General features: G+C 44.4%; 1 protein-coding gene across 9 annotated transcripts in view; it reads left to right on the forward strand.

Moving 5' to 3' along the window:
• CACNA2D4 (calcium voltage-gated channel auxiliary subunit alpha2delta 4) overlaps window positions 1-19079 on the forward strand; it is a 394977-nt gene extending 375898 nt beyond the window's left edge. For 8 of the 9 annotated variants that reach the window (XM_068277214.1, XM_068277215.1, XM_068277219.1 and 5 more), the window contains 6 exons: window positions 6588-6643; window positions 7982-8002; window positions 8469-8586; window positions 14164-14281; window positions 16697-16774; window positions 17429-19079. In XM_068277214.1, the coding sequence (XP_068133315.1) occupies window positions 6588-6643; window positions 7982-8002; window positions 8469-8586; window positions 14164-14281; window positions 16697-16774; window positions 17429-17515 (478 nt within the window). In that variant the 3' untranslated portion in view covers window positions 17516-19079. The remainder of the gene's footprint in view (window positions 1-6587; window positions 6644-7981; window positions 8003-8468; window positions 8587-14163; window positions 14282-16696; window positions 16775-17428) is intronic. The other variant, XM_068277216.1, reaches the window with a different exon arrangement.
• The last annotated feature ends 3691 nt before the right edge of the window (window positions 19080-22770 follow it).

Consider the following 22770-nt stretch of genomic DNA (forward strand, 5'->3'; position numbering starts at 1 on the left):
CAGATATACTTCCCTGACCCAAACTCTCTGAACCCCCTAAGAATTCCTTTATAGAATTGTTATGAGGAATGTGAAACCATTTTTTAAAAGCATTACAATGTTATTCACGTTAACCACAGCTGACTCGGTTTGGCCGCTGTACAGAGATGCATGCTGCGTATACGTCGATCCCAGGCATGCAAGTACGTATCTCTGTAGAGTGGCCAAACAAAGTTGACCATGGCTAATGTGAGTTTGCTGTAGGGGGACATTGGATTCATCCAACTTTCACCTACACAGTTTCATGGGGAGGGGGTAAAGGTCCTTTTCAATTATTGCTAGTGCCCAATTAGGTGTTAAAATTATGCTGCACCCCTTTCTTACTGTAACTATCAGCTGTACATAAGAGTTCCATAAAGCACAGGGTGCTACCTTCTGCAGTTGTCACCGTAAGCATCTGTGTGTCTAAAAACAGCCCTGATTCAGAGCCCTTTTACACTGCATTGTGCTACCTGCGTTGCGTTACCCTATTTCACCGCAAGAGGCCTCAAAAGCAATTAAAGTCTATGGAGACTTTAACACTTATTGCGTCCGTTGCAGAGTACTGGAAGTATCCGAGCCGACACAAGGACAGCGGCGTGTTACCATAAGCAGCGCGCTTAACACGTGGTGCTTGGGATAATGGAAGTTTATGGGTGCCACAGTAAGAGTGCCGACCAATGAGAATCCCAGTGACGTACTTCCTGCCCAGCAGGAATTACACATTTGTTACAGAGCCTTGTATTCCAATACCCAGATATCCATATAGAGATGTGTAGAGCCACCCCTTAATACAAACAAATATTTATGAAAAAAGCTAAAATGTAGGTTGAGTACTGGAATCTCCTGATGTTGTTGGCCTCTTTTTTTTCAGCAGTCTGCCACGGTGGATCTTATTCTGCTGCCTTTTCTTGGTGGTTCTTATACCAGAATGCCTCCTGCTGGTCTCCCCTTCCCCCTCTGCTCTCTATAGAAAAAAACAGGCTGTTCAGCATAGAGCCCATTAGTGTGTCTGTGCAGCAGTTGTACCTAAACTATCACCCAAAATGATTACTAAAGATCAGTTGAGGCAACATGAATCTGTATGTTGTTTAAAACTGCAGCAGGTACATAGTTGCAGGGCTGTGGAGTCGGAGTTGGAGTCGGAGTCGAGGAGTCGGGGCAATTTTGGGCACCCGGAGTCGGAGTCGTGGTTTCAGAAACTGAGGAGTCGGAGTCGGAGTTGCATGATTTTTGTGCAAAATCCACAGCCCTGTTAAGTATTAGACTAAGGAGTCGGAGTCTGAGCAATTTTGGGTACCCAGAGTGGGAGTTGGAGTCGGAGTCGTGGTTTCAGAAACTGAGGAGTCGGAGTTGGAGTCGGAAGATTTTTGTACCGACTCCACAGCCCTGCATAGTTGGGTTGAAAAAAGACATTAAACAGTGTTTTCATTGATGTACAGTATAAACCGTATTTAAAGAGACACTGAAGAAATAAAAATTATGATATAATGATTTGTATGTGTAGTATAGCTAATAAATAAAACATTAGGAGCAGATATAAGTCTAATATTGTTTCCAGTACAGGAAGAGTTAAGAAACTCAAGTTGTTATCTATACAAGAGAGCCATTGAGCTCCACGACTTTCAAAGTCACAGAGAGCTCTGTCTTCTGAAGCTTATTATCTCAAGTATCTAGCACTGTATTTTCTTTTTCTCTCCAGAGCACAGGTCAAAAGTTCACTGGCCTGCTCTGTAAAATCATGTAGAATGCTGAGTAGTGTGTAAACTGCAAATATTAGAGAATGATGCAATGTTATAAAAAAAAAAAAAACCTAAAAAAAAACTATGTAACTTAAGATAAAAATATGAGAATATTTTCTTTGTTATTAATGTTCTATTAATTATCCATACTACACATACAATTCATGATATCATAATTTTTTTTTGTTTTTTAAAGGGAACCTGAAGTATGAGGAATACATAGTTTACCATCTTCATTCCTATATAAACAGTGCCAGTTTTCTGAGCTTTTGGCTTTAGTTTTTTTTGGGTCATACATCTGGAACAAGCATGCAGCCAGTGGAATCAGACCAGTATCAAAGTATCTCAACTACATGATCATTCCGGGCCAGTGACTCAAAGTAATCCTGAAGCAAATTAAAAAAAAAGATACCTTAGAAGAGGGAAGGCTCCTGATCCCATACAGTTTCCTTGGTCCTTGCTGCTTGCCCTCGTCCACTGCTGTCTCCGACTCCCAGTGCTTGTTATTTCACCAGCTCGGTCAAGTAACTCTTCAGGACTCCCTGAGCGTGCTTCAGAAGTACCCCCTAAAGACAATAAGATCCATACTGCGTATGGGGGAGTCCTGGCTCGTGCTTGCGCAGTATGGATGTGCCCGTCTTTGGAAGTACTCAGGGATGCAAATACAAGCTTGCTGAAGAGTCCTGAAGGTGCAGAACGGGGAACAGCGGTGGAACAAGGGCACGGAGAGATGTCTGGATCTATGCGATCCAGAGACTTCCCTCTAGTGAAAATAATGTAATAAAAAAGTGCTTCATTTTTACAATAATTATGTATAAATGATTTAGTCAGTGTTTGCCCATTGTAAAATCTTTTAAATCCCAGATTTACATTCTGACTAGGGGTGGGACGGCGAATCCACGAATCCCTCGAATATTGAGAAATATTCGAGATTCGTGGATTCGAATCCCGACGCAATTTCCCCCTAAACGAATCCGCCGAATCCCGCTGCATCCCCGCACCACCGCCGATCCCCCGCTCGTCCTATTCCGACCCCCCCCCCCCGCGCCTCCTCCGCTTGCCGCTTGTATAGATGTGAGCATTGGCTCACCTAACACCTGCCCGCCAGCGCAGAGCCGCAGACCTCTTGCTTCGTCCTCTGTTCCCCCTAGTGATCCGCTTTTGCATCGCGTCATCACTGAAGCGCCGGGCGGTTACTAGAGGGAACAGAGGAGGAAACAAGTGGTCTGCGGCTCTGCGCTGGCGGCAGGTAGGGAATCCAGGGCAGGTGTTAGGTGAGCCAATGCTCACATCTATGCAAGGGGCGAGCAGAGGAGGCGCGGGGGGGTCGGAAGAGGACGAGCGGGGGATCGGAAGAGGACGAGCGGGGGATGCAGCGGGATTCGGCGCTGGATCCCCTTGTTAGGTGAGCCGATGCTTTTTTTTTCTTTGTAGGGGGTGAGCAGAGGAGACGCACAGAGGGAGGGGTACCCTAGCTAGCTATACTCAAGGCGCCTATACCTAACTAGCTACACTGAATGCGCCTATACCTAACTAGCTACACTGAATGCGCCTATACCTAACTAGCTACACTGAATGCGCCTATACCTAACTAGCTACACTGAATGCCCCTATACCTAACTAGCTACACTGAGGGTCCCTATACCTAACTAGCTATACTGAGGGTCCCTATACCTAACTAGCTATACTGAATGCCCCTATACCTAACTAGCTATACTGAATGCCCCTATACCTAACTAGCTATACTGAGGGTCCCTATACCTAACTAGCTATACTGAATGCCCCTATACCTAGCTATACTGAGGGTCCCTATACCTAACTAGCTACACTAAATCTCCCTATACCTAACTAGCTATACTGAGGGTCCCTATACCTAACTAGCTATACTGAATGCCCCTATACCTAGCTATACTGAGGGCCCCTATACCAAACTAGCTATACTGAATGCCCCTATACCTAACTAGCTATACCGAGGGTCCCTATACCTAACTAGCTACACTGAATGCCCCTATACCGAACTAGCTATACTGAGGGTCCCTATACCTAACTAGCTACACTAAATGCCCCTATACCTAACTAGCTATACTGAGGGTCCCTATACCTAACTAGCTATACTGAGGGTCCCTATACCTAACTAGCTACACTGAATGCCCCTATACCTAACTAGCTATACTGAATGCCCCTATACCTAGCTATACTGAAGGCCCCTATACCTAGCTAGCTATGCTGAGGTCCCCTATACCAAACTATCTATACTGAATCCCCTTATACCTAGCTATACTGAATGCCCTTTTACCTAATTAGCTATACTGAGGGCCCCTATACCTAACTAGCTATACTGAATGCCCCTATACCAAACTATCTATACTGAATCCCCTTATACCTAGCTATACTGAATGCCCTTTTACCTAACTAGCTATACTGAGGGCCCCTATACCTAACTAGCTATACTGAGGGTCCCTATACCTAACTAGCTATACTGAATGCCCCTATACCTAGCTATACTGAATGCCCCTATACCTAGCTATACTGAAGGCCCCTATACCTAGCTAGCTATACTGAAGGCACCTATGCCTAGCTAGCTATACTGAAGGCACCTATGCCTAGCTAGCTATACTGAAGGCACCTATACCTAGCTAGCTATACTGAAGGCACCTATACCTAGCTAGCTATACTGAAGGCACCTATACCTAGCTAGCTATACTGAAGGCACCTATACCTAGCTAGCTATACTGAAGGCACCTATGCCTAGCTAGCTATACTGAAGGCACCTATGCCTAGCTAGCTATACTGAAGGCACCTTTACCTAGCTACCTATAATGTGAGCACCTAGCCTGCCTACCTATACTGTGGGCAACCATTCCATGGAACGCAGGATTCGTTAGATTCGGGATTCGAAAGGTTCGAGATATTCGAGAACCTTTTTAGATTCGGATTCGTAGAAATTGTGGATTCGTCCCATCCCTAATTCTGACATTTATCACATGGTGACATTTTTACTGTTGGCAGGTGATGTAGCTGCTGCATGCTTTTTTGGCAGTTGGAAACAGCTATTTCCCACAATGCAGCAAGGTTCCCAGACAGGAAACTGCCAGGAGTACGTACTCAAGAGTTTCTTGTGGGAGGAGTTTCACCACAATATCAGTCATACGGCGCCCCCTGATGGTCTGTTTGTGAAAAGAAATAGATTTCTCATGCATAAGGGGTCATCAGCTACTGATTGGGATAAAGTTCAATTCTTGGTCGGAGTTTCTCTTTAAGTATCTAACCTGAAGCAAATTTCCTTACTTCAGGTTTGCTTTTAGGCAACTTTCAGACTTGATACGGTGTGATTGTGCTGTGGCCCTCTGCCTGGGGCAGGAGGATCTGACCGCACCATATCCCCTTTGCCACAGGGTAATGTGAGAGTGCGACAACAGGGTAAAATGTGTAGCACCACCCCCTGTTCAGTGGCATACTCCCTACTGGACAGAAGGTGGTCACCTGGTTTACCGTCGCTCTGCGCATGCATGTAGCCCGTTAAAGTGATTGTTTATGCACACTGCATGGCAATAGACTTGCATTGTTGCATAATCCTTGTAGTGGGCATGGATCATGCGGCACCGTACTGCAGTTTGTGGCGGCCTAGTGTCCATTTAGTTGCTTTAACCCCAATTGCGTCGCACAGTGGGTAGTGTGAATAGTCTCGTTGAGACTAATGGCCATTGGGACTGGAGAGTGTCCGGGGAGCTGACTGTAATGTAGATTGATGCGGTAAGTGTGAAAGGGGCAATAACCATTTCTGCCGCTGGGACGTGAGCCTCACAGTTCCGCAGGCAGAAGGCCGCAATTGCGATGGTCCCGGCAAAGGGGGATTGGTGGCAGGGAAGAAAAGTCCCCGGAGCCAATCTGTGCTTGTCGGACAAAAATGAACACTGTTGTTCAAAAACGGTGATCATTATTAGATCATGCAGCCACGCTGCCTCCCACTTGCTCGTTTCCGCTGCCGATCGTTAGATTAATGAATGGGAACTTTATTCCAATTCATTCATTTACCCTCAGGTCTCTGTAATCGCCAGCATCAATGAAATGCCTACATCACTTTGGAACTAAAGCATTACTTCCTATTCATGTTCTTATGTACCCAAATAGAAAATAATGTGCGAGGACATCTTGTGGACAAATAGTAAAATTACACCTACATACATAGGAGAGTGACATTTGTAATATGTATGTCAAGAGGGTATATTACTACTAGTATTACATTATGGGCATGTAAATGGTGATGGATGCATTACTTACTGAAAAAAATACACCTTTATTTCCAAATAAAATATTGTCACCATACATTGTACTAGGGATATAATTTAAATGTTGCAATAACCGGGACAAATGGACAAATAAAATGTGTTGCTTTTATCCACAGTAGAACATTTTATTTTATAACTATAATGGCCGAAAACGGATAATGAACTTTTTCCATTTTTCTTATTATTTTCATTAAAATTAATTTAGAATAAAATAATTCTTAGCATAATGTATGACCCAAAAGAAAGCCTAAATGATGGCAGAAAAAAACAAAGTATAGATCATTTCATTGAAATGAAAGGGAGAAGTGCTGAAATGTGAAAATTCCTCTCGTTCATAAGGTAAAAACAACCTGCGGGCTGAAATGGTTAAAGTATTAGAGGCAGAGCATCAGCATACAAGTCAAGCAAGCAATTGGCACTGTTTATTAGAGAATAAAGATACCTTCTTATCCCTCTAACTTCAGGTTCCCGGATAATAAAAATAACACATCGCACCCCCCCCCCCCCCCTCCTTTCAATTTCTTCCTTTGTCTTGTAGGTTGGTCCTGGAGTTCAGCTTGTGTCCCTTCTGGTCCTCTGAGAACACAGCAGAAGGTAATGCTGTTTGAAACAGTAAATTCAGGGACCGGGTGGCTTGGTGGTTTTGGGTGCCAACATAGGCCTGATGTGAATTATTGCTATAGCGGTGCCTGCTGTGTAATTTGGGTGACAGCAATAGCTGGAGCCTGAATTAAGATACAGATTAAGTGTGTAATTTGTGCAAGTGCAATAGCCAGAGCCCGAATTACAGAAAGAAAGGCCAGGGGTAATTTAGGAATAGGGGAATATATAAAAAATGAGGCAGGGGAACAGTTAGTGGCGGAAGCGCCATCATTTGGTGCACCCAAACTACCTTGTGCCTTTTTCGCATCTATGCAGTGTTGATTGCTGATCATGTGGACTATTGGATACATAATAATCTAGTACCCTATGATACCTGCAGTAGTCCACCGGGAAAATGTCTTTTACCTGACTGCTTGCAGCACTGTGGTCAGACAATCTACAAACAGAGCTGCCGTCGTTGAACACCGAATAGGCTTTGTTCCCTGACGGGTTTGACTTTCAGATCCCAGCCAGTAAAATATGAGCCATATATATAACAGTCTCACAGGTCTCAGATCCAGTTGAGAATTATCCACTCCATAAAGTTAGTTTCAGTCAGTGATCCTCCAGTAAAAGATGACAGATCATCGAGGCTGCCATTCTCCAACTGACCAAAGTAAAACTTTGTGTTGTTTTTGCCATTCCCAATCCTAATCCTGCAATGTTTTCTCCTGTTCCATCAATATTTGGATATTGGGTATCCTTAACAGTATTAGTTACAAATCTGAGGTGCATGATAAGATAAACGTGTGTATATAGTACTAAATCCTACTTAGAACTTTCCTGTTTCCCTTTTTTTCTTCCGTTGTAAAGGCTAATAGCGATGAGAAATCATGAAACTTCTGTGCGGCTTGAAGCACTTCTGATCCAGGGAAGGAGCGAGGAGAGATTGACCATTATTCACATTTACAGATTAAATATATAGAGCAAGAATGGAGACCAGAAAGTCTTTTAACACTTAAAATCAGACCCAAAAAAAAGGAATTCCAATAAAACCCTAATTTGTATAAACACGTTTATCTCTTCATGCAATATTACAGTTGTTTTGCTTTAAATGTAGAGAGAGTGTGTAGTATGTGTGTGGCTATGTGTGTGTGTGCATATATTGGGGGGGGGAGGGGGATCTTCCTCAGTCCCCAAATTATCCTGGGTTTGGCCCGCTGATGTATTGCTCCCCTTATTTCTCGTCATTCATGATGTCACATCTCTCCTCATCTCTTTCATCATTCCTCCATCTCTGTGACTTCACTGATGCCTCATCCATCCTATGACCTGTTATGTGACTTCCAGCAAAATCCTTCTTCCATCATTGTAAGTATGAGAGGGCAGCTATTAGTCACTTGTGTATTCCTGAAATAACTACCGGTAGTTAGCCATCCTGAGAAATTCCTACAGGTCTGCCTTTGTATTGAGCTACTGCACTATACAGTAGCTCAGTACACAAGCTGAATGCTTGAAATCAGACTTGTGTTAAGAGCTGCTATGGGGCAGATGTGCAGGAGGAGGTGGTCCTCAGATGGTCATATCTGGGCAGTCAGGTTTCCCTCCACTACCCAAAAACATGCTGGTAGGTTAGCTGGCTTCACTCACAAACTTGCCCTAAGCTGTGTTTGGGGACATCAGATTGTTAGCCAAACTGAGGCTAGTTAGTGATGTGATTTTGATATGTTCTGTAGAGCTTTACCGAGAACAATGAACAAGACAAATAAATGCATTGTAACGGCAATAATGCTAGCATTTTGTGTGCTGTCACTTACCTGTCTCACTTTCTGCCTAGCCCACAAACACAAGAAGCTGGACATGCTGCAGCCATGTGACACGGAGTACCCGGCCTTTGTTCATGAAACTTCCATCCAGGAGGCAAACGGACTAATCGAGTGTGGCCACTGTCAAAAGTGAGTCTTGCATAGGGGTACCCTAACCAGGAAAGATTATATTGCTGGGGATGCATTAATACCTGGTGCCAGAATATTTTCTGCTGCATGTGTACTGGTGCAGAACTGAATAACTGACTGTTAGCAGTGGGGTCCCACAGGGCTCAGTACTGGGCCCAGTACTCTTCAATTTAGTTATTAATGACCTAGTAGATGAAGTAGGAAGTAATGTTGCTATTTTTGCTCATGAAGATAGTGACATATTGCAAAAGGGTCTGGATAGGATAGCAATATGGGCACATAAATGGCAGATGAAATTCAATGTTGAAAAATGTAAAGGCATGCATTTTGGTTGTACCAATGGTCTAGCAACATACAAAATAAACGGGATACAGATGGGGACAACAAACATGGAGAAGGACTTAGAACTCATCAAAAAGTGAAATTATCGTTTTCAATGCCAAGCCGGTGCAGCTAAAGCAAATGCATTTTTGAGATGCATTAACCACTTGAGGACCGCAGTGTTAAACCCCCCTAAAGATTTTCACTAAGTTGGCCACTGCAGCTTTAAGGGCTCGTTGCAGTGCCGTACATGTCAGCACACAAGTGATCCCCCCCCCCCCCCTTTCTCCCCACCAACACACCTTTCTGTTGGTGGGGTCTGATCGCATCCCCAATGTTTGTTTATCTTTTTGTAAATATTTTTTGCAACATTTTAACAATACAAATGTGTATTTTTTACTTATTTATGCTGTAGTCCCTCCCTCCCTCCCTCCTTTCCACCGCCAGCCAATCACTGTGATTGGCTGTCATAGGCTTCAGCTGATCACTCTGGAGCCAATGGAGGGGACAGCCATGTCACACGGCTGTCCCCAGTGCAGCGCTGCTGCAGATCACAGTCCTGTACTAAATGAAAAGACGGCGGTTTTGCTGTCTAACAGTCTCCCGAGCGGCGATCGCGCACGATCTCCTGCACAAGCCAGCTCCAGGACCTGACACCAATTGGCGTTAGGCGGTCCTGGGGCTGCCGCCGTGGTCACGCCCATTGGTCCCCAGATAGTTAAAAGGGAAGTAAAAACTCGAATTCTAGCGTAATACTGCCCCTAACTCTAGTAAGGCCGGATCTGAAAGATGGATTTCAGTTCTGGGCACCGCATTACAGGAAGGATATTGTAATTTTAGAGCAGGTGCAGAGACGAGCAACAAAATTGATTAGAGGGATGGATGATCTCCCTTACCAGGAATGATTAGATAAACTGGGCTTATTTAGTCTGGAGAAATAATGCCCTAAAGGAGATTTAATTACCTTTAGTAAATGTATTTAGAAAAGGGTTCTTTAAAGTAAGAGTAATTAAAATTTGTCATGTATTACCACATTATGACAAATTCTATATATGCGTTTAAGGGGGCTTAGATGCTTTCCTTGCTTTGAAAGACATCCATGGCTATAATTACTAGGTAATGCCCAGTGGTGTTGATCCAGGGATTTTATCTGATTGCCATTTGGAGTCGGGAAGGATTTTTTTTCCCATTGGGGGCAATTTGACCATGCATAGTAAGGTTTTTTTTTTACCTACTCTGGATCAACAGCAGGGCAGCACGGTGGCGTAGTGGCTAGCGTTCTCGTCTTGCAGTGCTAGGTCCCCGGTTCGATTCCCCAGCCAGGTCAACATCTGCAAGGAGTTTGTATGTTCCCCCTGTGTCTGCATGGGTATCCTCCGGGTACTCCGGTTTCCTCCCTCATCCCAAAAACATACAGATAAGTTAACTGGCTTCCCCCTAAATTGGCCCTAGATTATGATACATACACTACACGATACATACATAGACATATGACTATGGTAGGGATTAGACTGTGAGCCCCTCCGAAGGACAGTTAGTGACAAGACAAAATACTCTGTACAGCGCTGCATAATGTGTCAGCACTATATACTTTAATAAAAATAAATCAACAGAGATTTGTGAGGGTGCAGGCTGGTGTTGTACCTTATTTTCTGGTTGAACTCGATGGACGTACATTGGTTTGCAAAAGTATTTGGCCCCCTTGAAGTTTTCCACATTTTGTCACATTACTGCCACAAGCATGAATCAATGTTATTGGAATTCCATATGAAAGACCAATATAACGTGGTGTACACGTGAGAAGTGGACCGAAAATCATACATGATTCCAAACATTTTCTACAAATCAATAACTACAAAGTGGGGCGTGCGTAATTATTCAGCCCTCTTTGGTCTGAGTGCAGTCAGTTGCCCATAGACATTGCCTGGTCTGAGTGCAGTCAGTTGCCCATAGACATTGCCTGATGAGTGCTAATGACTAAATAGAGTGCACCTGTGTGTAATCTAATGTCAGTACAAATACAGCTGCTCTGTGACGGCCTCAGAGGTTGTCTAAGAGAATCTTGGGCGTAACAACACCACGAAGTCCAAAGAACACACCAAACAGGTCAGGGATAAAGTTATTGAGGAATTTAAAGCAGGCTTAGGATACAAAAAGATTTCCAAAGCCTTGAACATCCCACGGAGCACTATTCAAGCGATCATTCAGAAATGGAAGGAGTATGGCAGAACTGTAAACCTACCAAGACAAGGCCATCCACCTAAACTCACAGGCCGAACAAGGAGAGTGCTGATCAGAAATGCAGTCAAGAGGCCCATGGTGACTCTGGACAAGCTGCAGAGATCTACAGCTCAGGTGGGGGAATCTGTCCATAGGACAACTATTAGTCATGCACTGCACAAAGTTGGTCTTTATGGAAGAGTGGCAAGAAGAAAGCCATTGTTAACAGAAAGCATAAGAAGTCCCGTTTGCAGTTTGCCACAAACCATGTGGGGGACACAGCAACCATGTGGAAGAAGGTGCTCTGGTCAGATGAGACCAAAATGGAACTTTTTGGCCAAAGTGCAAAATGCTATGTGTGGTGGAAAACTAACACTGCACATCACTCAAAATGCACCATCTCCACTGTCAAATATGGTGGTGGCAGCATTATGCTCAGGGGGTTCTTCTCTTCAGCAGGGACAGGGAAGCTGGTCAGAGTAGATGGGAAGATGCATGGAGCCAAATACAGGGCAATCTTGGAAGAAAACCTCTTGGAGTCTGCAAAAGACTTGAGACTGGGGCGGAGGTTCACCTTCCAGCAGGAATTGTCCTGCTGGAAGGTGAACCTCCGCCCCAGTCTCAAGTCTAAACATAAAGCCAGGGCAACAATTGAATGGTTTAAAACAAAACATATCCATGTGTTAGAATGGCCCAGTCAAAGTCCAGATCTAAATCCAATTGAGAATCTGTGGCAAGATCTGAAAACTGCTGTTCACAAAAGCTGTCCATCTAATCTGACTGAGCTGGAGCCGTTTTGCAAAGAATGGGCAAGGATTTCAGTCTCTAGATGTGCAAAGCTAGTAGAGACATACCCTAAAAGACTGGCAGCTGTAATTGCAGCAAAAGGTGGTTCTGAATAATTACGCACACCCCACTTTGCAGTTATTGTAAAAAAATGTTTGGAATTATGTATGATTTTCGTTCCACTTCTCACATGTACACCACTTTGTATTGGTGTTTCACGTGGAATTCCAATATAAATGAAAAGGAAAGGAGAGAGCGCCGGCACTGCTGTCAATCCTCTTTTATTCATAAGTCCATAACATAAAGCAAGGCTTAATTGCATATAAAAATCATGACACATACCATTAGTGACTGTGGATGCGGTGGGTGCGTGGGGTGTAGAGCCTTACAGCTGTTTCGCGTGCCTGCGCTTCTACAGAGGTCATCCGCTGACGTCACCAGGAGCGTACTGCGCAGACACAGACCATACTAGGCCTGCGCAGTACGCTCCTGGTGACATCAGCGGGTGCGAGGACACGGCAATGCAGGCGCAGTGGTTTTCAGACTTTAAAGTCTGAAATTCCAGAAGTGAACTGGAGGCGGGGCTGGAGCATCGGTGAGTGGCTGCGCGGGCACAAGATGTCTGCGGGGGACCATTAGAAACCCCGGGTAAGTTCAACTCATTTTCCCCCGACCCCCTACAGTATTCCTTTAAGCAGCTCTAAAGTCTTTCTTTCCCTTCATAAAACTCTGTATGAAAATCTAGCTGCCGAGGCCAATAACAACCACCTCTGCTGAGAATTCCACATGTGGTCTTCTGGAAATGGTCCAGTTTCCCCATACCTCCCAACTTTTTGAGATAAGAAAGAGGGACACTTAAGCCCCACCCATGTCATGCCTTTAATCACACCCCCAGTCACACATACCACAAAGACTTCCTAAGAAAATCATGTTTTATAATTCCTTTCTATCCTGATTCATTTTTGTTCATATTTACATTGATATAATTCTTATTTTCATATGTTCAGGATGGGAATAAAGTTTATAGTCAATAAAACACATTTTTTCAATAGAAAAATACATACATTTAAATAGATCTGTACATCAGTCCTGATAGAGGGACAAGTGAGGAAGAAAGAGGGACAGAGAGACAGTTGGGAGCTATGGTTTCCCATCCAGTGTGATCCTAGTAAAATTAGCAAGTATTCCCCTTCACGTGTGCAAGAGGTAACACCCATAATGCATCACTTCAGCACAGTAAGGGCTTGAGCCCACTAATTCATTTGTGTCGCTTTTCAGTTACACATTCATGTTACAGATGCTGAAAAGTGAACACAACTGTGTTAGTGGGCTCAGGCCTTGAGTGATTATACAGATCATTCCTTTATGGCCCTGGAAAGCCAGACGTGCTAGAGACCAGCAGTTCTCTGTGTATAACTATAGCTCATACATTTTAGACTCATTTAGTTCAACTGGCAGACATGTTTCAGACTGATTTGCATATTCACTCACCATTAGTGATGAATTAGGAGAAGAACTAATTGTACACATGACACAACTTCTCCATAATGTTACAGAGTACCCTTGTAACAGGTTTTCTTTATATAGTTTTGTCCTAAGCAGTTATTGCCATCTTTTGGTCAATGTTGGTATTACAGCCTTTAGAAGTAACTTGCATGTTAATGATTTTGATGTATTTTCGGTTATTATAATGATTTGATTGTTATTACTATATCTCGGGAAGGTTAATTTATGTCCAGTTTGTACTGCTTTTTCTTTTGATAATAGTATATATGAAATTCAACAAATGCCAAAATGTTATGTACAGGGATATATACTATGTAACCCGTTGTTAACGAGGGACGAAAAATCCCTATAGTACACCAAAAGGAGTGGAAATATCAACCACTCAAGTAAAATGCAGTACTTTATTAATTATATCATAATAATTGTTTGAAGGGGTGGGTGATCAGCAAAGACACTCACCTGGACTACTATACACATGCAATTGATATAATTTTATTATGATATAATCAGTCTTGTCCAGGTGAGTGTCTTTATTGATTATATCATAATCAGCAAAGTACTGCATTTTACTTAAATGGTTGATACTTCCACTCCTTTTGGTGTACCATAGGGCTTTTTGGTCCCTCGTGACCAACGTGTTGGATAATATTCTATTAAGCAGAAATGGTAATTCATCTATTATAGGAGTATGGCCAAAATATGATGAGCCCTCATAAGCCCCTTATGATCTTCTTCTCTCCACAGGATGTTCGTCATGCAACAGGTGCTGCACAGTAATTTGCTACTCCTGGTCAGCGACTCCCTCTGTGACTGCAGTGTTTTCCCTGCAGTCTCCTTACAAGCCAAAGAAGTCAAATATATCCTTTTTGTGTCACCGCTCCCCGCAGCCTGATCAGACTCAGGCCTAGAACCCACTCTGAGGGCTTTTCTGAGCACTTTGTGATTTGAAAAGCTCTGGCTAGTGTAAAGCTATGGGTGTGATCCCACTAGAGGGATGTGATTTTATAAAAATCCTCTATACTATAGTACATTAGCAAGAGCTTTTTCAAATCACTAACACTTAGAAAAGGCTTCTAGTGGGTTTCAGCCGTCACAGTAATGGAGATTTACTGACTCACCTCTCTGGGCTCCACATTCTCCATACATCCTCATCTCTATGATTAGGACACCCTCTCTTGTCACATAACCCGTATGATGAGAAAAGATGCTGTAGTATTAGATACAAGAAAACTAGGAGGATGGTAGAAGATATTTCACTACCGAAAACAGTACTGGTAATATCAACTAATTACACTTTACCCATAGGGCTTGGACCAGTGCATACAAATCAGGTGTAAATACACCTTTCTCTCATAAGCTAGAGGTACACGCTTCTGTGTTGACCTAATACAAATGAGGATTTGCTGTATTATATTACAGTTAATAACCGTGTATTGTCTGTAAAGTGATCTGTGTCACATGTGCTGGTGAGGGTCTTTGCCGATTCCCCCCCCCCCCCCCCTCACTGGTGTGACCCCAGTGAGGGGTAGCTATCTCACCCACATACATTCACAAGACTGTGTATCCACGGTTACAAGTATAAATTAAAAATCGTCACAAGGTAAATACCCATATATGTATTGCATTTAATGGCTACAACCTCAAATAGAGGCACTCTGCATGGGAGTGCTCCAGTAACACACCCAGAATGCCTGTTCCTAGATACAGGTAACGAACGTGCCAGTGTCTTTAACTACCTAGACATCCATGGCTACAATTACTAGGTAATGCCCAGTGGTGTAGATCCAGGAATTTTATCTGATTGCCATCTGGAGTCGGGAAGGATTTTTTTCCCTTTTGGGGCTAATTGGACCATGCCTTGTAAGGGTTTTTCGCCTTCCTCTGGATCAACAGGGATATATGAGGGAGCAGGCTTTTTGTTGTACTTGTTCTTTGGTTGAACTCGATAGACGTATGTCTTTTTTCAACCCAAATAACTATGTAACGACCGCCCCACACCAATGGGCGTGGCCACGGCGGCAGCCCCAGGACCACCTAAAGCCAATTGGCGTCAAGTCCTGGTGCCGGCGACTGCAGGAGATCATGCGCAGGCTGCGGCTGTAGCCTATGACAGCTGATTAGCTGGTGGGGGGAGGGAGCAGGGAAAGTAAAAAAATATATACACAAATTTAAAAAAATATACAGATATTTATTAAAAAAACAGCAAAACATCTGGGGGGTGATCAGGCCACACCAACAGAGAGCTCTGTTGGTGGGGAGAAAAGGGGGGGGGGGGGTCACTTGTGTGCCAAGTTGTGCGGCCCTGCAGCTTGGCCTTAAAGCTGCAGTAGCCTATTAAGCAAAAACTGGCCTGGTCTTTAGGGAGGTTTAGCACTGTAGTCAAGTGGTTAAAATGGGGGTACAAACCAATAATGTAAGTACACTGCATTATTTATCAGGGCCCAATTTGAAGTGCAGAACACTGTAAGGGAGGGATCACACTTGTTTTTGCACAGACTTTTACGGAAGCATTTTGCCACACAATTGTGCATTTTGTGAGCGTTGTAGCACATGCTGCCGGGTTTTTCTTTTGTTTTTTGCTACAGTAGCCAGTGATTTCAGTAGGAAACGCATCTGTTTTGCAGAAAAGTATTGCACTTTGTAATTTGTTTTTTTTTTAACACTATGCAGAATCACAGATGCCGTTTGAAACGCAGCAGCACCAGACATTTTTTTGTTTTGTGTGTAACCTCCCTGCCTTAGGGCCCATTTCCACTAGCTAAAGATGTGTGAGGTGCAGGAGGAAATGCTGCCTATCTATAGCATGGCTTGCCATCTAGATTGTGCTTCAGTGCGAATCTAGACGGCATGGTGCAGATTTATGCAGCCGAATATTATTGATTCGGGCTGCAGCTACATAGCAGAATGGAAGCCACGTCCGAATCTGAAAAGGCCACACATCCCTGTGGAAAGAGACCCCAAGAAGCCAACGCTTTCTGCTGATTAGATGATGCATGTTACCTTATCCCATTCTGTGCTGGAGCTGGACAATCAATGCAGATATTTCAACTATCGAAAAGATAACAGAAAACTGAATGGCTGCAGCTGTCTGAAGTTTGGGTCCCATTTTGGATGCTGTGAAGTTACAGGTCTAAAAAATATAAATAACTACCTGGATCGCAGCTGATTTATTGAGAGGATAGTTTGGGGGACATTTTTCTAAATATCCACCCTCATCTTCATACACTTTAAAACACTAACATCATGTCTGTTTGACCTTAACTAGGCCGCACATAACGCTTCTGTGAAGTGTGAGCGAATGAGATCCCAGAAATTAAGACGGCGGCCTCAATCCTGCCATGCTTTCCACCCAGAGGTGAATATGGTCCAAAGCCAAAGTCAATCATAGCAAGTAAATGCTGGTGGGAGGGCAGCCCACAATGAGAAAATGCCAGAAGGGCTAAGGAGTATGAAATTACCTTGGGGCCGCTGAGGCTATGCCCTAAATCAAGGCTTTCAGGGGCGGGGGTTGGTCACATTGTACAACTTTGCTAAAAGGCTTGTGAGCTGGAGTAACTCCAGGACCAGTGAAAGGTCAGCTGCTTTACTGTGGAACCGCTTTCATTATGTAGAATATTAACATTCAGTGCAACAGACTGACAATCTGAGCCCATTTTTGCTAATACAAAACACAGCAGTGACTATCCAAGGGTCATGCTGATTAAGATATTCTGCTAACAGGTACTTACAGCAGAACAAAGGTACAGGAATCCAGCTCAGTGTGCAGCAGTCACCAGCGTAAGAGAACTATCTTACGCTGGTGACTTCTTGCATTCTGTGGTTATTTACGCATTTTTCTACGGTCACTGTACCCAATCATACCTTTTTCTAATGGATGGGCATAATTGGCAAATAACTGATAGCTGCCTGGAGATGCTACCTAGGATCAGAGTTATTGTTTATAGCCCCCCCTCCAACACCTCCCCCCCACCCAATACTGCTCATTAATCTTATCTCAATCCCTTTGTAGGAAAACGCTCAGGACTGTGGAAGAGGATCCATGCTGACGTCTTCACTTATGCTGCTCCTCCTATCTCTCGCTATCTCGCTGCGATGATTCAGACCCAGCTCCAAGCCTCCCGGACAGATCACAGGCCTTCCCATCATTTCTAGACTCCACCCATGTTACACTTATAACTGCAAAGCAGAGACTGATCATCTATGCAACCCATATGGCACCCCCTGGAGGGGTCCGGGAGACAGAGAAAGTCCTGCAGTATCTGCCACTCCCCAGGGTGACGAGGCAGTTGTAGGTAACAGGAAACTGCTTTTCCAAATCAGAATCAACATTCTAAAACTGGACATTTTACACCTAAACAAATAGTAATGAAATATATAAATCACATTCATTCTCTTACATTTCCAGCTCCAATATCTTTTCTTAATGCTTTTGTAGCAATGTGTTTTATATTTTTTAGTGCATATACATTTTATTTAAAAAAAAAGTTTGCAACAAGAAGTCTGCAGTAAGGAGAACAGCATCAATCAACTGCCTCACTAATTATTTTAGGAAATACTATTTTATATGCACATATACATAAAAAAATACATTGCTGATAAACTGCATTACAAACCATTTGGGGCTTCATTTACACTGCAAATCACAATGCAATTCTAATTTTCACTGGCTGCTGACAAGAATAAAAAAAATGCAGCCTACAGGAATTTTTAAAATCGCATCGGAATTGGAATCACGTGTAAAAGTGAGGCTCCACTTTTGTTAAAGATCAGCCCTGGAATTGTGGAATAGTGTTGACTTGTGAAGGTGGAAACATTTCAGAACCTTGTTCTGAAAACTTCTGCACAAGGGTATACAAGACCTGAAACGCTATGTAGTGAGCAGTGGCCAGAAGCTGTGACAAGGGTGAGGCAACACTTTCTGCCACAGTGCACATGTACAAAGATTCAGGTTCTGATCAAAAGAAATTTAAAGGACAACTGAAGTGAGAATAAGATGGAGGTTGCTATATTTATTTTCATTTAACTACTTGCCGGCTGCTCCATGCCAATTGGCGTGAGCAGTGCGGTAGCACAAGCACCGCTTCACGCCGATTGGCGTGAACGGTCTTCTGTAGGGTTAGCAGGAGATCACGCGCAGGCTGCATGCGCATCTCCTGCTTGGGGGGGGCAGAGCTCCACCCCACCTTCAGTCTCCGAGCAGCAATTGCCAGTTGGGAGACTGGTAGACGGCGGTTTCGCCATCTAATTACTTTGTACAGCGCTGCGATCTGCAGCAGCGCTGTACTGGAGGTAGCCGTGTGACGCAGCTGTCCCCCTGGCCCACAGGAGAGCAATCGGCTCTCATAGGCTGAAGCCTATGACAGCTAATCGTGTGATTGGCTGGCTGGCTGGGGGGAGGGAGATACGGGAATGGGCAAAAAAAAATAAAAAAAATAGTAAAATTTATTTAAAAGTAAATGAAATGAATATTGATTTCTGGTGAGATTCAGATCTGACAGTGTCAGACCCTAAACAAGTTTGCAGGTGATCAGGTGTTTCTATGGCTAAGAGTATAGCCCAGCACGAGGGATGCTCAAAAAACGGTATTCAGATGAAATCCGAATAAGTTTATTCGGATTTCATCCCGCTAACTATTTCAACTGTCCGCGTGGGGGGGGGGGGGGGGGGTTAATCTTACCCATCAGACGTCTTCTTTGATCCGACCCTCTGAGCCTCCCACGATGCATTCCAAGCCGCGGTCATGTGATTACAAACATTTAGTTCCTCCTCCAACCCGGAAGGAGTGTTTGTAGTCACGTGTTGCGCTTGGAACCCAGCGTGGGAGGGATCAAAGACGATGTCTGATGGGTAAAATTAACCCCCTCTCCCACCCACACAGGTGATTTAATTCCCTAGATGAAATTCGAATAAAATCTAATTGGATTTCACCCAGTGATCATCACTGCCCAGCACTGGTATTGCTTAACTACTTAACCACCCTGGCGTTCTGATTAAATCGCCAGGGTGGCTGCGGGAGGGTTTTTTTTAAATAAAAAAAAAACTATTTCATGCAGCCAACTGAAAGTTGGCTGCATGAAAGCCCACTAGAGGGCGCTCCGGAGGCGTTCTTCCGATCGCCTCCGGCGCCCAGAACAAACAAGGAAGGCCGCAATGAGCGGCCTTCCTTGTTTTGCTTACATCGTCGCCATAGCGACGAGCGGAGTGACGTCATCGACGTCAGCCGACGTCCTGACGTCAGCCGCCTCCGATCCAGCCCTCAGCGCTGGCCGGAACTTTTTGTTCCGGCTACGCTGGGCTCAGGCGGCTGGGGGGACCCTCTTTCGCCGCTGCTCGCGGCGAATCGCCGCAGAGCGGCGGCGATCAGGCAGCACACGCGGCTGGCAAAGTGCCGGCTGCGTGTGCTGCTTTTTATTTCACGAAAATCGGCCCAGCAGGGCCTGAGCGGCAGCCTCTGGCGGTGTTGGACGAGCTGAGCTCGTCCAGACCGCTCAGCAGGTTAAGTACCAAGCTAACTGAAATCTGTTTTGGTGGTCACCTGGCTATGCAACTATCCGCCGCTGCGTGATCCACTGTTTCCGTAGCTCCAGCCGATCTCGTGACTGAATCCCTACGTCTCTTGCCGCAGCTCACTTGCTCTGCCTGTCTCTATGATGTGAGTGGGCCAGGAGCTGATTTCATTGTCTCCTGGCTCTCTTTCAATCTAAGCGGCTCCCACTGGCTTACATTGAAAGACAGGATCAGGTGTCATCGAAAGTGGCTCCTGACCGGCTGAAGGGAAATCTGCCGTCATAGAGACAGATCACATGTTCCCAACGTGCGGGGGTGATGGGATTCCACCGTTACTGTACCAGCGGTCTCTAGTCCTTAAGTGGTCTAAAGCTCTGACATAACATTCACTAAAAATGCATTTTCCTACTTTTTATTACTCAGTTATCAGGTTTGCTTTTGTGCACAAGTAATATTGTCTGTTTACAAATTACAAGTTTCCAAAGTGTAGTTTATCTTGCCCTGAGAGCTGTCATTGAATTTTATTATTTTTCTATTATGACTGCCTTTTATTAAAATCATCTAATGAGCTATTCTGAGCTGTGTGTGTGTCTGAAGCAGAGATAGTTTCTCAGAGTGTTTGTTTTTATTCCAGTGTTCATACATTTGTGTTTAAAGGGAAGGTTCAGGGAGGGTGGATAAAAAAATAAAAATAAATTTCCACTTACCTGGCACTTCCTCCAGCCCGTGGCAGGCAGGAGGTGCCCTCGCCGCCGCTCCGCAGGCTCCTGGTGGTCGACCCGACCTGGCCAGGCCGGCTGCCAGGTCGGGCTCTTCTGCGCTCCAAGGCCCGGAACTTCTGCGTCCCACGCCGGCGCTCTGACGTCATCGGACGTCCTCCGGGCTCTACTGCGCAGTAGAGCCCGGAGGACGTCCGATGACGTCAGAGCGCCGGCGTGGGACGCAGAAGTTCCGGGCCTTGGAGCGCAGAAGAGCCCGACCTGGCAGCCAGCCTGGCCAGGTCGGGTTGGCCACCGGGAGCCTGCGGAGCGGCGGCGAGGGCACCTCCTGCCTGCCACGGGCTGGAGGAAGCCCCAGGTAAGTGGAAATTTATTTTTATTTTTTACCCACCCTCCCTGAACCTTTCCTTTAACAAGTAAAAAACAAAGATCATCTCCAGACTGGAGGTGGATGTGAAGCAGGAGAACGTGTTTTGTTTAACCATTCAGTGATGTTCTTCTAGAACAGAAGTAAGGAATCTTTGAAAGTCAACATTTCTACCTAGCCCAGACCACTTTAACCACTTCAGGACCACAGGCTCCCCCCCCCTCCCCCGGCCATATTTCACAAAAATGGCCACTGCAGCTTTAGGAACTCGTTGCAGAATCACACAACTCAGCACACAAGTGATCCCTCCCCACCAACAAAACACCTTCTGGGGGGGGATGATCAGATCCCACCAGCAGAGAGCTCTGTTTTTTTAAATAAAGATTTCTTTATTTTGCTAATATTTTTAACTTTTTTTTTTCTTTCCTCTTCCCCCCTCCCCCGCCCCCCAAACCAGCCAATCAGAATGATTGGCTTCATCCCATTACAGCAGATTGCTTTTGTCCCTCTGGAGGGGACAGCTGAGTGACATGGCTGTCCCCTGTACAGCACTGCCTTAGATCGCAGCGCTGTACTGAGTAAATAGATGGCAGTTTTGCCATCTAACAGTCTCTGAGCAGCTGCTGGGAGTCTGAAGGCGGAGCGCCACCTACCAAGCTGAGATGCGCGCTCTATCTCCTGCGAAGGCAAGCCCCAGGAGTTTACACCGATTGGAGTTAGTCTTGGAGCTGCCGCCGCGTCCACACTCATCGCCGTGATACTGTCAGCTAGCAGTTAAGGGAGCAGAGACCGCTGGTACTTAAGTGGTTAAAAGGAAATAAATATGGCAGCCTCCATAACCCTCTCACTTCAGTTGTACTTTCAAATGAGGTTTCAAATTTAAATAAATGTGAACATTAACATGTAGCATACCTGAGGAAATACAGTTTAATCAGAAATATAGATCTATGAATAGCGTCCAGTGATGCAAAAATATTACCTCTCACCTGCACAGGCTTCTGGGACTATGAGAGACAATTAAATGAGCAGGAAAGATTCAGGTAATCTCTAAGCAAAGAAAGTGCTCTGTTTTCTCCACAGCAAAATTAGAATTAAATTCCAATTACAAAATCCAAGTTGTCACAAAGCAAAATTATATACAGCATCTATTTATATTTTTGAATATTTTTTTTGTATATTTCTTTATTGTAACAAAAGTGGAGATTTACTTCAAAGTTATTCAGTGAGAGAAGGCCATTCCATACTGCCTGATGTTATGGCCTATGCCCTATGGTTTAGCCTGACCAGAAGCTCCCAGGCTATGTTTCCAATTGCATAGAAAAGGTTGCCATGTTTAGGAACATTCTAAAGACTCCCTATGCAAGCGCTCTCTTCCAAGGCAAAAAGGAAGTTGCTGTAAAGCTGAGTTTTCAGGAATCGCCTGAAATGATTTATGCTGCACTCATTCCTTACAAATGCACTAAAATTGCTGACGAATCATTGTGCAATTAAAAAAAAAAAATTGTCTAGTTCAAGTTTTTTTTTTTTCTTAAGTAGCTGCAAGCCTAAAGTGGACTTGCTTCCTTTTCCCTTGGCAGGGCAGTACAGGTCTCAGCATGCTGGTACTTGTAGTCATGTACTCTCACAGCAGCTGTTTGCCTTGACATTCCCATCACATGCAGTGTGAATAAGCCCAGAGCATCAACTCAAGATTACTTCTGCTCTGAACTATTCTACTTTCCATCCTCTTCACAAGATTGTTCCATTTCTATATTTTGG

The sequence above is a fragment of the Hyperolius riggenbachi genome, chromosome 3, assembly GCF_040937935.1.
Source record: "Hyperolius riggenbachi isolate aHypRig1 chromosome 3, aHypRig1.pri, whole genome shotgun sequence".
Lineage (NCBI taxonomy): Eukaryota > Metazoa > Chordata > Amphibia > Anura > Hyperoliidae > Hyperolius > Hyperolius riggenbachi.